This window comes from Drosophila sulfurigaster, chromosome 2R (genome assembly GCF_023558435.1).
Source record: "Drosophila sulfurigaster albostrigata strain 15112-1811.04 chromosome 2R, ASM2355843v2, whole genome shotgun sequence".
Classification (NCBI taxonomy): domain Eukaryota; kingdom Metazoa; phylum Arthropoda; class Insecta; order Diptera; family Drosophilidae; genus Drosophila; species Drosophila sulfurigaster.
The window spans coordinates 11,416,740-11,431,282 of NC_084882.1; the positions used below are offsets into that span (position 1 = coordinate 11,416,740).

Here is a 14,543-nt window from a genome sequence, read left to right on the forward strand (position 1 = left end):
TCACACGTATCTACAACGCGATGATCCACACTTCTGGAGGAAACTCGCCTATGCTATGCCCCATAAGCAGAGAAGACAAACAATGGTTACAACTGTATAACTTGCTTGCTTATTTTGTCTTTGAAACAATTGTATTTGAATCTAAAATCATGTTTCCTTTTCACATTTGTTTAATTTTCAAATTGGGAATCTCAATTTATAATTCCCTTAAATATGTATAGTATGTATAAATATAGTCACAATGTATTGAAAATGTTAATCGTTCCTGCAATATCTACATATGTATAAAAAGAATTCTTTTGCCAGAATAAAATAATTAAATTATTTGAAGTCTTTTGCTCTTCTCTATTGACTTCGACCAGTTTCGTTGATTGATTTTTTAGGAAACACATAGCAGCTTCTTCATGCCCGCTACCCATAGGGTAGAAGGGTATTATAACTTCGTGCCAGCAGGAAATGTATGTAGCAGGCAGTAGGAGGCATCTAAGACCCCAGCATCAACAGCCGAGACGATCTAGCCATGTTTGTCTTTCCGAAGAACACCTAGATCTCAGAGCCTATAAGAGATAGAGCTATTATTTTTTTTGACATTTGTTTCCAATTTCCCCACGACGTATAATCGGCAAAAATCGAATAGCACTTAGAATATCTGGTATATTTTTATTATTATTTTACTCTATGGTACAATTTGAAACTAGTACAATATCAATTTACCGAGTATAGGCTTCGGAATATATTCGAATATATCACGCTATAATTTTGTAACATTTTTAGAATCTGGTTTTATTGCAAATGGGTTGCGGGTATCTAACAGTCGAGCATACTTTGTAGTTTTCTTGTTATTATTAAATCCATAATCCATCCATCCATAAACTTGCCCTTTCACAAAATAAACAAATTGCTATCAATTTTGTAAATGTTCAAGGCGCAGTGTTTGATTAATCGTTTTCATGTGGGTATTATATTTTTTTAATTATAAATTATTCAGTTTATAGGCGATATTGTATTTCTTATATATATTATAATTAAATTTGAAGACTTTTCTATACATACCAGATGAATTGCAATAGAATTTTACAAGCATTCTTTTCTGATCTCAATTAATTTATTTATTGATAAACAAAAAGGTTATAAATTAGAGCGTCTACAATGAAATTTAAAAGATTATAGCGCATCCTAAAGATCATTTCGTCATCCCTTCGATAGCAGATATTTAAGTCAATTTCAACATATTCAATAGAATAACCGTCATCACTTCTGACGGACTTGTCAAACATTCAATATTTTGCAGATTTATAGTCAGGCTCATCACCCCCACCGCCTCCTGATCCACCTCCTCCACCGCCGCCGTCCTTGGGTAATTTTCGCTTCTGTATAATACCCTGAAAGCAGAAAGACAATTATATTACAGAAGCAAGTATTCATCGCTTGTATTTCGACGTTACCTGAATCTTTTGCCACTCGCGATCGAGTTCGGCCTTTTCATTTTTTTCGGTTTTATTTTTGCGCGTCTTGCGGCCATCCTGCATCTTAACACCGTACTGGAAGGCAGCTTTTGGCAGCGCCTCCTTGGTGCTCATGTAGTCCGAGTATTCCTCCTGTGTGTCAAAGTCCCAGCGACCAATCGGTCCCTTCTTATTGCCCAAATCCATTTTGGTATAATCAACTTCATCGTCGGAATCATCAATGGCATCGTTCATCTCCTCCAAACCCGGATAGCACTCGGCATAGCCTTCCGGTTCATTGGCAAATCGCGATGCCATTGCCTTGGATATCTTTGGCGGTGGCGGTATACTGGTTATCACCGGCTCGGCTGCCTCGGGCGGCGCATCGCCAAAGTAGGATTGAGAGTTGGCTTTGGATTGATGATGTCGGTCGCTACGCGATGCACTTGGTTGATAGTCGCCCACATCATCGTAGATGCTATCGCCGAGTGGTTTGTTTGTTTTGCCGCCACTTGTAGAGCTGCTTCCTGCTCCTCCTCCGCCTACCGCACTGCTGCTGCCGCTGCCAACATGCTGCTGGCCACGCACATGCTCCACTTCCTTCTCGTAAAACAATGGTTTATCCTTGTCGCGTTTCTTGTTCTTCTTGTTGCGTCCTCCGGCGCGCAAATAGCTCAAAATCTGCGAGAGTTTATTGATGACAATGTCGTTGGTAGTCAGCGTGGCAATGTCTTCGCGTGCCACGGGAACCTCGTACTTGGAACGCTTCAGGGTTGTGGGTATATCCATATCCATTTCATCCTCCATATCGATGACATAGGCCATGCGACCGGGTGCAAAGAGTTCGTTGCGTGGCACCTCCTTGGAGCGACGTGCCTGGATGAGATTGTAAATGTTGCGTGCCATCTGACCATTGATGGCATTGATATCTTCGGCTTCGCGACGTTCTGCCTCCAGTTGCTCCGCAGCCGCTGCAGCTTCAGCGAGTTTCTCGCGCGCCAAAGCAGCAGCGAGCTCCTCCTCTTCGGCTTCCTTGGTGTGTAGCTCGGAGCGCACTTTTTGCAGCAGCGCATAATCGAGACCCTTCACCAAGTGAGTGTGCTTCATGTCACCACCCAAGAACTTCGACTCCTGAATAATACGCCTACGTCGCTCCGCCGCATCCACGCCGCTCTTGACATCAGGTGCCACAGCGCGATACGCGTTGGTGCTGCTACCGTGACCCGGTGTGCTGGCATTCTGGTAATCGGGATTCGCATTGTCGCGACGCTCACGTGCCCGATCTCTGTATTTCTCAGAGAGCTCCTGCAGCTTCACATCCTCCTGCTTTTTGAGAGCTGCATAGAAATTCTTCTTTTTGCGTCGCAAATCGTTGCGCTCGCTGCTGCTCTGGCTTTTCTTCTTTTCTCCACTGGCCGCAGCAGGCGTTGCAAACTGGGCAGTGGCAAGGTAACCGCTGCCTCCTCCACTGCTTGTGGACGATCCTGGTGGCGGAGCACGCGGTGTGGCCAGCAGCTTGCGAAAATCATCGTTTGTTAGACGCACCGATGGAGGCGCCTCCAAGTGTGTTTCCGACATTACGGCAACTTATCAATATTTACACTTTTTGTGTATATTTTGTTTTTCTCAATGCAATAATCTCAACTTGTCGTAGTGGTGTTATCGATTACTTGTTATCGGAGTGGAAAAAAACTATTGCAGCCCTGCTGGCAGCTGTTAATAACAGTACAAAAAAACAGTCTCCATAATTTTAAGGAAAATATTGTTCATAGTTGTACTTGTTAGTAAATTCTTATATATTTAATAAGACATTAGATTGGTAAAATAAGTGATCCTTATTTTTTATGTATTATTATCAATTATGTATTATTTTATTAATGAAAGATAATCTGATTAGTGATACGTTTAAACAGACAACACTTTGTTTTAAGTGGCGCGACAATTTCCCAAGTGACAATTATTTATGTGGTTTATATAATTGTTATTTAAAACAAATCATTATTTTTTTTTTTATTAAAAATGGCAAATTTGGTTAAATAATTTACAATAATAAATTTGTTTCAGGAAGCTGTTAAATATCGATGACATGAACAATAAAGTATCGATGCTTATCCACCTCTAATTGTTCCAGCTGTTTGAAACCGACTGATGAATGGATTAATATTTTTGCTTACAATTTGTTTCGAGTAGCAGCTGACATATAAACAAAAATAAATATAATTTTATACAAAATGATAAAGTTTCTACATGGATTGCCTAAGGTTGAGCTGCACGCTCACCTCAACGGCAGCTTGAATATCGACAGCATTAAGGAGCTGGCCGAGAATGTTTATGGCCAGCAGAGCGACGAGTTTGCATCGATGTGCGAGCGTTTCATAACCTTCAAGAAGGGGTGCAATTTAAGCGATTGCTTTCAAAAGTTTGCATTTGTGCACGAGTTGACTTCAACACGCAAAGGATTAGAACGCGCCACAGAGCTGACAATACGTGATTTTGCCAAGGATAATGTAATGTATCTGGAGCTGCGAACCACACCAAAATCCAATGACAACATGACTCGGCGCGCTTATCTGGAAGTTGTCATGGCAGCCATCGAAAAAGCTACTACTGAACATGCGATTACCGTTAAGTTATTGCCATCGATAAATCGTGGCGAACCGTTGGAGGTGGCCGAGGAAACAGTCGCTTTGGCCATCGAACTTGGTCAAAAAGAGCCTGAACTTATTGTTGGCATTGACTTTAGCGGCGACCCTAATCAGGGCAAGTTTTCCGATTTTGCTCCGGTGCTGGAGAAGGCTCGACAACATGGTCTTAAATTGGCTATACACTGTGCGGAAATTGACAATCCTTCAGAGATTCGTGAGATGCTCATGTTTGGCATGTCCCGTTGCGGCCATGGGACTTTCTTGGGTAACTCCGGCTTTGCACATATGAAGGAACAGAATATACCCATCGAATGTTGCCTTAGCAGCAATGTCAAGGCTGGGACCGTGTCTAGCTTTGGTTCGCATCATCTCAAGCAACTTTTCTTGGCCGATGCCCCCAAAGTGTTGTGCACCGATGATTGCGGGGTCTTCGATTCCACATTGTCCGAAGAATTTGTGTTAGCGAGTGAAACTTTTGGATTGACGCGGAGTCAGTGCATCGATCTGACCATGGAGGCAGTGCAGCATTCGTTTGCCTCGCCCGAGGAAAAGCTGAAAATGAAGATGCGGCTTTATGCATTCACTCGACGTCAATAGGAATTGCATTTATTTACAAATAAAGTATTTTAGAGATTCGAAATGGCGCGCTTTTGCTCTTGAATGTTATTCTCTTTTGATTAGTTAACATGAGAAGAGCGTATTGTTACTCTTTTTCTGCTGCTATACTTTAGTTTAAGCATAAATGTTAATTTAACATTTGTTGTGTATGCCAACCTAGTTCCCGCCTGATGCATCACTCAAATTTTATCAACCTTTTCACCACTATTCATTTGTTTCTTAATTATTAACATCTTGGGCTTAAGAATTTTTATATTGCATCAAATAAATGCATTAATAACATTAAACAAGCTGGAGTCCATCTCTAGTTGACAGTTTAAAGTATGTAGAAGTGTGTTAAATAACAGGCGCTGTTAAGGGGATGCCGTCGTGTCTAAATTTCGTGCCTGACACGAGAAATGTGGTGCAACAATATGAATTAAAAAACTAAAACTAATTGCTTAACATTGCTTGTTAGTTTTGTAGCCATAAGTATTAAAGAAAATTATACTTATGTATCGATTATTTGGCTATCGGTCTAGTGATTGTTAGGCTGGCGTGCCACTTGGCACACGCGCTCATCTCTGCTATGTTAACTCTGCGCTCTTATAAGAAAATGTAACAGCTTTTCTGGCCAGTACTATTTCTCTTGTCCGTGCGTGTGGTCGCGTCTCTGCGCCGGTTTGATCGCTGCCAGTGTGTTATTTCGTTTCGTTCTTTGAAGTGTGTTCGTAAATAATAAAGAGTGTCAAACAATTTCGAAGTAAGCAGCAAATTTTGTTATGAGCCCGCAAAAAGCAGCAGCAATTAAACGTGCAAGCGGTACTGCATGATTTTTGAAAATATATAGCAAAACAACAATTGCTTGTGTTTATTTGCGTGCAATAGTCGACATCAACAACATCAGCCGTAGCAACAACACAATATCTAAATCGAAGCACCGTTTCAAAAAAGTTGAAAAAGCACAAAGTGCACAACACACACAAGTGCTTTATTGCCGCTATAGTGTAGGCGTGTGTGTATTAGTTAGTGTATATGAAAGTGTGTGCGTGTATGTGTGCATGCGAGTAAGCATGTGCTTGTGATTTGATGTTATTGTCGCTTCTCCACTCCCCTCCCATTCCACAACATAAACATACAAATATTGTAATAAAATATTTTGTTAACATAAACAAATGCAAGTAAACTATAGTGCAGAAAACAAAAAAAGGAACTAAGCAAAAGAGTCGTCGTTGTCTACAGAAATACACATAAGGTGAGTATTGCAAAAAAATGGAAATGTTGAGAAATCACAAAGTGATGAAAGTACCGTTTTATGCGTGCGACTTGTGTGTGCGTTTGTGTGGGTGTAAGAGAGCGCGCGCGCTGCGTTTGTTTTTGTTTTGCTTTTACTTTTGCTAAATAACTCGAAATGCGGTCGTCCACAGTAGGCAAAATCATTCAAATATTTGCGCTAATGGGTAAAAATACGTTGATGTTGCTGCTACATCTGCAATTGCAGCTTGTTGAATGCAACAACGCAACGTATCGCAACGCGTCGCATCCTAGTGTCGTTGTCTGCCGTCGGCGTCGGCGACAATTTAGCTCCCGTTTTCGTTTCATTTGCGTTTTGCCCGTTTTGCTTTTGAACCTGTCAGCGTGCACATTTTCTGTTGCTTTTGCTTTTTTTTTGTGTCTTATTGTTGCATTTTCTTGCTCCCCCCTCCATTCCGTACTGTTGTTATTGCTTTTGCATGCGGCAACGCGACGTAGACGTCTACGTCGTCGTCATCGTTTTATTGTACATCATTTTCTTATACGCACATATACCAGTATATTCCGTGTACATATATTTATAAATTGTGTGAATGTGAGTGTGTACATGCATGCTTGCTTGGGTATTTGGTTGTCTTCTTTGCTTTGTTTGTTTGTTTGTGATACCGGTTTTGCTCTTTGCTGCTCCTCTGCTCTCACCTTACGCTCAGCCAAAACACACGCTCTCTGCAATGTTGTTGTTGCTTTACAGGTAGTTGGTGCTTATAGTTTACTTTTAGATTTCTTTTCTCTGCTTCTGTGCGTGTTACTGTTGTTGTTCCGTTTTTGTTTTTGTTGGTTTTCTCTGGTTTTGTATTGTCTTAATTATGTTTTATTTGCTCTCAGCAATTATTAATCTGATTTCTGATTTCTGCGTTTGCTTTTGCCTTTGCCTTTGCCTTTTACCTCTGCCCGCCTATTAAAAGTTCATTTTCATTTCTTGTTCGGGCATCTAAAGCGATTTGTGGTTTCTTTTTATTTATTCTTGTGTTTTGTATATTTTAAAATGCGTATTTTATTTCTTGATATTTTGTTGCCAAGGCTGTTAAACTTTGTTAATGGATTTTTAAAGCTTTTAGAAGATTTTTTTTGCACACATCGGTTTGTTGATTCAATTTTAAATCTTGTGCAAATTTTAACATTTATGTTTTTTTTTTCGTTTTGTGTTCAATCTTTTCTTTTGTTTCGATTGTGCGTCTCTTTATTCTTTTTGTTTCTGGAAACCATCATTCAAAGAAGCTGCGAGAAAATCAAATGGAAGATACATTCTTCCAGTGTTTTTCTTTGTTTTTCAAATACTAAATTTTCTTCACGGATCTCTGATGAAATATGCTTAGCAAGGAAAATTCATAAAATACTTATGTACGTATCTTTATCGGTTGTTCTTGCGATTACAACGAATTAATGTAAGGTTAATGAATGCATGAATCATATGATCATTTAATATCCCAGTCTTCTGAGAACTTAAAGGCCCCATCAAAAATATAATAATAAAGAACGTGACTTGTGGGCAACCCAATAGAAAAAGTACGGCAATATTGGGTAAATAATAGTGAGAGAGAGAGAGAGAGAGAGACGTCTAATACTCTGTAGGCAGTGAAGGCGAACATTACAGAAGAATTATTTATTATTTGCATTGAGTACTTTGACGTGAATCCACCGCATGTCGACTCTTGAGGCCTCCATCACCATCGAGGCCTGGGGAGCATAAATCATGTCCAATTATAAGCATATTAAACACATTGTGTGGCTCTTGTGAGCTCTGATGATGAGAAGCAGAAACGTCCCAAAATAGCTCCAAGATGTGCGAAAAAATAAAAGTAAAACAGAATTATTCTATAAATAATTTGGCGCTAAAATCAATCAAATAACTATCTATAACAAGATTGACTTATCGAGTGAATACATAAAATGTATATTGAATTTGTATCATTCTTTAGAAAGCATCCACCATTAAAAAAATGAGCAAATTCGAAAAATAAATTTAGATATATTTATATGTACTTAGAAACACAATCATTAAATGCAACTACATTAGAATGTACAAAACCAAAAACTTTTATTATCTAACACATACTTAAATTCGTATATACAATTTTCTATATACATATGTATGTATGCAAAAAGAAAATTGACTTAAGGCCAACAACAGCAAATTTCGCACGCCTCCGCAGAGCAAAAAAGAAGACGTCAACGTTTTTCGCACGTTTTGACAAGCTGGAAATTTGTTCAAGAATTTATGTTTATTTGATTTTTGTCTAAACTTTTGTTTAGTTCTTTCACATAAATTCTCAGCGTATTAGTGAATTCTTGACATAGAAATACCTTGTAATAAACGTAAGCGATTGATTATATTTCATAATACGACATTATACCTCCTTAAAAAAATGTCTTAATAAGAGGTTTAGCGCAAATTTGCAAAATCATTCTGATTTAAAATTGCAGTGTTTATAGCGCAAACACACTCTTCAAAAATTTCTAATAAATCGTTACAAATGTTATGTGTGTTTTTTGCTGGCCAGCTGAAGCGTATTTAATAGTATATCTTATTGGCCAGCTGCGTTTTCTCAGCGCTCTTTGAAGAGGAGTTAAGTGGGGAAAGAAATATATACATAACATATATGGTATATACTTACTATACATACAATATTTACACGAACATATGTTGGAATTGAATCATTTGGAAATGAAGTTAAGGCCGTCACTTAATTGATTAATTTATCCACAATTTTATGGAAGGTTAACAGTTCTATGCAGCAAATTTACGGTTGCCTTTTGATCTCTTATAATTAAAGAAAATAGCAATGATAATAATTATGTTAATGTAATTAATTTGATTTTAGTAATTTAAATTTTTACTGCATTGTTGGACAAATATTTTCATCATACACAAAATAATGTAATCATTTATTCATTTAGATTTTTGTGACGCCTAAATCTGGATTATTTATACTAATAAAATTAGTTATGGTCTTTATGATTCCTGATGCTTGCTATCAGATTAAAATTGTAAAAGTTATTTAAGAAATAATTAAATCTTAGTTGTTTTGCTTGACAATCTGGTATAATATGTATTCTTTGGTATATTTTAAATGTATAAAAGTGTATTGATATACCATTAATACCTTTCTGAATATTTTAGTATATTCGGTATGCTAATTTGGTAAATTTTAAGGATTATATCGTACTGTTTTAATTGAAAAAGCCTATTTAGCTTTGATTATTTACTGAATAAAGAAAATTATTGTATTTAATTATGAACTTTCCAGACCTTGTTGCTTGTTAATTTCAAATAAGATAAAACAAAAATATGAAATGCTTCTTAGTAATTGAGAGTCTTAAAATTAGACTTTTATAAATTATTTAGTTATTGTTAATAGTTTGCTCAAGAGACAATTGCTCTCAAACTATTAATAAGAGAGCTTTATGAAAATAATCTTTTTTGTTAACTATTTCCTTAATATTTGAGTAAAGCATATAAATAGTTTCTTAGAAATTATCTGATCTCTCTTAATTATTTTCTGAAGTGTTGAGTGCCATTATTCTTTCATTGTGTCTCATTCGTAATGCGATGAAATAATCATTTTCAAAATTACAGAAGCATTGATAAGATGCTCTTGGGTGCGTTATAAGAGTCATCGATTCGGTTGCCACATCAGCGTGCCACATCTTTGCCTTTTGTCGTTTCCTTTGCATTTGTCTGTTGACTTGACCAACGACAAAAAAAAAAGAAAGTGAAACGACGGGATGTGGAAGGCATTAGGCAGTTTGTGCTGTTTGCTTTTAACTGAAAGCGGTCTGGAGAATTTAGGCGTGTCCAGAGGGGAAGAGGCGCACAGTTTTGGCACGTGGCCAACTAAATAGCAAAACGGCAACAGCAACGGCAAAGGCAAAGGCAACGAGCAAATAAAGTAAATGTAAATAAGCAATTGTTACATGAACATTTTTAATGAAAAGCCTCGCCAATGCTTGCAACTAATCTAGTATACTAGATGTATATGTTTCATCTATTTAGTTGGCCTGTTTCTTATGTTTTTTTTTTTTTTTTTGGTGTTCTCTTTAAACTGAGGCCAATTCATTTGAACAACTTTCTGGCTGGAATGCGGCACGCACGCGACATTGACAAACAAACAAACAAACAAACAAACAAACGCAGGCAAAGTCTCGGCGTCTTTTCACGTTCTCTTCTCAGCCAGACGGCAAATTATAACATTTTTTTTCCAATCTTTCTTACAAAACACACGACCCTCCCTTTTAAAACTCACCTTCTCAGCATCTCGTTTTATTTCTATATACATATATTTGTTATTTTTTTGTATTTTTTTTGCTAACGTTTGGCGGCTTTTCTTTGAGCTGCCCTAGACGTGCGATGCATAGCAAAAGCGGCGCATGGAAAAGCCGGAAAACTGTCTGACATTGCCATTGTTTGTCTTTGGCAGTTCCCAAAACGGAACAGAGCTCTATGTACATATCATATACACATACATATGTTCTCATAGACAATAGGCACCCAACAAACATACTTGCATACATTATATTTAGTTAGTTAGTCTAGTTTCTAGTCTTGTGAGTCTTGAGAAAGCAACGCGAAACGAAACGCGAAAGACGCAACGATGACACAGCTATTTCTTTTGTCTTTTTTTTGCTACAAAAGTTGAAAAACTAAAAAAAAGAAAAAACAGTCATGAAAACTGTTCCTCCAAATTACCGGATATTGCAGATTTTGCGCTTCTCTCCGTTCAATTGTGAGAGCTTGCAATGTTTTTCAAATTTTCTTTGAAGTTCCACACACTTTGCAATGATGTGAAAAGGAAGAACGATGTTAAAGGGTTAGGAAGGGAAATTACACAGCTACATATTTATTTTGGTAATCGTTCTTCAATCGAAATTGTTCAATTATTATATAATTAAAAATGAAATGATTATATTGACATTCAACTGGCTTTAAAGTATAATTTATCACACTTGTTTCACAGCTTCTTCGGGTCATCTATTTTTGATGTATCTCTCTTTAGCCTCTCAACAAATTGACAATCAGTTTTGACAATCTCTACCATAAAAGGAACTTTAAAAGTGCATTACCCACAACATGGAAATATCTTCAATTCAGTTGCCAAACACAAAAGTTGACTGGCAAACAACTGACCCGGAAAAAATAAATATTAACATCAAAATTCAGTTGCAATGCGTTAACTGACTAAGAGATACCCTTTAAACAAGTCATGAAGAATTAGAAAAGATCTTTAAAAAATAATATATATTTTTTTTTGTATTTAACATACAAAAAGAAAAAGAATGTTTTTGTTTTTAATTAACATTAAGAAACTACATACATTATACAAAATGTTGCTTTGCAATTGTTTATTGTTTTTTTTTTTTTTTTTATAAATTTTAAAAGATAAATTATATAGAAAATAATTGAGAGAAATAAACGATATTATAACAAGCCAAGTTTGTCAATTCTGTAATGAACAGGGTAGAAAAAATAAATAAAAGCTGAAGCAAAGGGATGTAAAAATAAGATCACCCAAGACATGCTCACACATTTTGTTACTAAATATACATCATCTATGGGGAAAAGCTATAATGCACGTAATGTTTGTTTGCCACTGTTTGTTTGTTTATTTGCACAAACTCGACAAACAAGTGATTGCCCTTCCTTTCCTTTCCCTTTTGCCACGCTTTTGCATTACGTTCCCTTTCACTCAATACTTGGATGATTCAAAGAAATGTTGCACAAAATGTGAAATACGAAAGCTTCTGCATTTTAACACTTGATTTGATATGCAAATATGAACAATGCAAACGTAAGGTGAAGTGTAAAGGCACAAATGTCTGAGTGTGTGTGGAAATTTATGTGAAATCACAAAATTTATGGCATTTGCCGCTGTGACGTCTTCGCCTTGTTCTTTACGAGTATTTTCTTATTTTGCGTTTTTTCTCATTTTGGGTGAATAACTTTTGTGAGCACTGCCAAAAAGTTTATTTTTGTATCTAAGATAATAAATACTCTTTTTATAGCATAGATGCACATTTTTTTCATATCTGTGTGCAGGAAAATAAATTTCGGAGGTGTGAAATAATATAGCGCCATAAATGCCGATAGCAATTCATTAAAAATATTAAAATTATTTGCATATATTTCTTTATTTATGTTTGCTATTGAGTGGTGGATAATCTAGATAATAAATTAAAGATACATGTCAAAATTTAAATTCAACATATAAGTTTTTAGCTTTTAATAAATTCAATCTTCATTTAGAGTACTCAAATATTGTATTCTTAAGACTTACGTGCACGTTTTATAAATTTTGCAGGGTATCCAGGCTTCGATTCTTAAATTCATAATCTACAAGCAGCATAGCTTCTCTTGCTTTCTCGCTTTACACTTACTTTGCTTGTTTGGCAAAGTTATACACTGTGTTTTATATGCTGTGTGTACTTTTTGGCACGTGACAATAAATTGTTGTTGTTTGCACTATTGCTGCTGTTGTTGTTTTTGTTGTTGTCTCTACTTCTTTTGCCGAAACTTGCTTGCAAGTTCTATGTAATTTTGCAGCCAAGTAGAGAGAAAAGTGTGTCATAAATGTCATAGTTAATATTTGCTGTTCAGTACGTAATTTTACTCTATTTCGTTTTTGTTTTTTTGGCAACTGGCTTAAAAATGCCATGCAAGTGCAACGTGAGGGAGCATATCGTCTATACGAAGTATTACTTCGTGTGCCTCGTATATGGGTTTCATAAATAAAAGCATTGCACGCTCTGTCAACCTTGACCCGTTAGTCAATTTCAGTTGTTCGACAAAAGAAACCAACCCAAAAAAAAAATATTGCTGAAAAATTGCATGGCATCGCATTTATGGATTGAGTATTTGCTTGTATATTGTGTGCGTGTGTGTGTGTGTACCTTTTGTCTGTGTCTGTGTATGTCTGTCAATCCATAACCAATAAACCACAAAAGCTACAAGCATCTGAGTACACATACCTTAAATTAGATGAATGCCCAGTCAAAGTTACGAGTATGGAGTACAAAAGAAAAACCAGAATTACAAAAAACAACAGCAAAAAACATAACAAGCATATTTCTGTGCAATCTGTGCTTCGTATGAAAAACTGTAAACTCGATTGACAACAGCAGGGAAAGTAACAAAAACGAAAAAAATAGCGCAAAGCAAAAGCGAAATGCACAACATTGAAATTGTATCCATCAGCTACAACGTATCTTTTTCTTTACCCATATATCTATGAGCATCTTATCCGACGTAATTAATCAGAATTTGGCCTACTGGCATGGAAAATGTAATCGAATCACTTTTGCATATACATAATGTATTACATATTATGCATTTCTAATTGCATATGCTTGAGTTAAGAGAAATATGAAAATTGATCTAAAGAGAGATACATATAAAATGACTCTTGATTCCATCGATAGTTAATATGTGTTAAGGACAAAAAGAAAACAAAGTAAGAAAGCTACAGTCGAGTGTGTTCGACTCTGAGATACCCGCTACCCATTTTGAATAAAAGCAAAATATTGCGTTATTATTCTAAAAATATACCAAAATAATATACCGCAAAAAACCACAACTAGTAAGAAAGCTACAGTTGAGTATGCTCGACTGTGATATACTCGATATCCATTTTCAATAAAACGATACTGAATATATACAAAAAATATACCACAAAACTACTAAAGTATACCAAACTATATTTGATATATCGATACAGTACTAAATTTTAAACTCATCGTCAAAATATACCAGATTGTCAGCCAAAGCAGCAGAAATCCGTAGTAAGTAGGCATAATTTTTCATTCAAAAGAATTTCTTAAATAAGTTATACCATTTTTTATGCGATCCCAACTAAATTCTAAAAAATCACAAATACAAATATACTAAAAATATACTGTAAGTACAAAAATATACCAAATGCTACATTTGGTATATCTATCTATCTATCTATGTAGTACATAGTATTTTAATTTAACCATAGAGGTAAACAAAAACCGGGTTGTCAGCCAAAGCTGATAAAATCCGTAATAAGTAGGCGTAACTTGCCATTCAAAAGTATTTCTGAAATAAGTATTCAATTTTTATCGGTTATATATTTTCTTTATAGGGTCGAAAATGCCTTTTGCCTGTTACATATATTTTTTGCAGGCACAAAGTTATAATACCCTTCTACCCAATGGGTAGTGGGTATAATTATTCAACTAATCTTTGCCTTCATAGCAATTCATAGACAATTGAATATTACAAATACATTTCAATGCCATATATAGAAAACAGCGTATCGATGGCATATTTACTTTACTCATCTACAGCTGAGCCTATAGAATTACGCCAACTTATCGCAATCGGAAAGTAACCTTGACTAAAGCGAGTACACGAGACAAGTTCGACATGAAAAACCACAGCGGGAAATCCAGTCAACAATCGACATATTGCAATTCGAAACTTGGGGCAAAAACAATCGCTTAATACATATTAATCTCCAGACCTAAATCGATGGCGGGTGTAAGGCAACAAGAATAAATATATCTCAAGCGGGGCGCACACAAA

At 36.1% G+C, this 14,543-nt stretch overlaps 3 protein-coding genes across 6 annotated transcripts in view; 2 read left to right on the plus strand and 1 right to left on the minus strand.

Moving 5' to 3' along the window:
* Window positions 1–1,096: 1,096 nt before the first annotated feature.
* On the minus strand, window positions 1,097–3,118 carry LOC133837129 (protein Red). Its single transcript, XM_062267793.1, has 2 exons — window positions 1,446–3,118; window positions 1,097–1,382 (listed from the first exon to the last, which is right to left on the minus strand). Exons 1-2 carry the CDS (start codon window positions 3,021–3,023, stop codon window positions 1,278–1,280), a joined length of 1,683 nt encoding a protein of 560 aa, XP_062123777.1. The 5' UTR covers window positions 3,024–3,118; the 3' UTR covers window positions 1,097–1,277.
* A 479-nt stretch (window positions 3,119–3,597) lies between these two features.
* LOC133838863 (adenosine deaminase-like protein) lies at window positions 3,598–4,730 on the plus strand. Its single transcript, XM_062270094.1, has one exon. It carries the CDS (start codon window positions 3,677–3,679, stop codon window positions 4,685–4,687), a length of 1,011 nt encoding a protein of 336 aa, XP_062126078.1. The 5' UTR covers window positions 3,598–3,676; the 3' UTR covers window positions 4,688–4,730.
* Window positions 4,731–5,319: 589 nt separating this feature from the next.
* LOC133838859 (furin-like protease 1) overlaps window positions 5,320–14,543 on the plus strand; it is a 174,930-nt gene continuing 165,706 nt past the window's right edge. For 3 of the 4 annotated variants that reach the window (XM_062270088.1, XM_062270089.1, XM_062270090.1), the window contains exon 1: window positions 5,320–5,942. The gene's annotated coding sequence lies outside the window, so the exon portion shown is untranslated. The remainder of the gene's footprint in view (window positions 5,943–14,543) is intronic. The other variant, XM_062270091.1, reaches the window with a different exon arrangement.

Bases quoted from the DNA above. Each gene is read 5' to 3' on its own strand.
- LOC133838863 (XM_062270094.1), top strand. From the start codon at position 3,677: ATGATAAAGTTTCTACATGGATTGCCTAAGGTTGAGCTGCACGCTCAC.
- LOC133837129 (XM_062267793.1), bottom strand. From the start codon at position 3,023: ATGTCGGAAACACACTTGGAGGCGCCTCCATCGGTGCGTCTAACAAAC. The intron at 1,383-1,445 runs GTAACGTCGAAA...TTCTGCTTTCAG, and splicing joins GCGAGTGGCAAAAGATTCAG to GGTATTATACAGAAGCGAAA.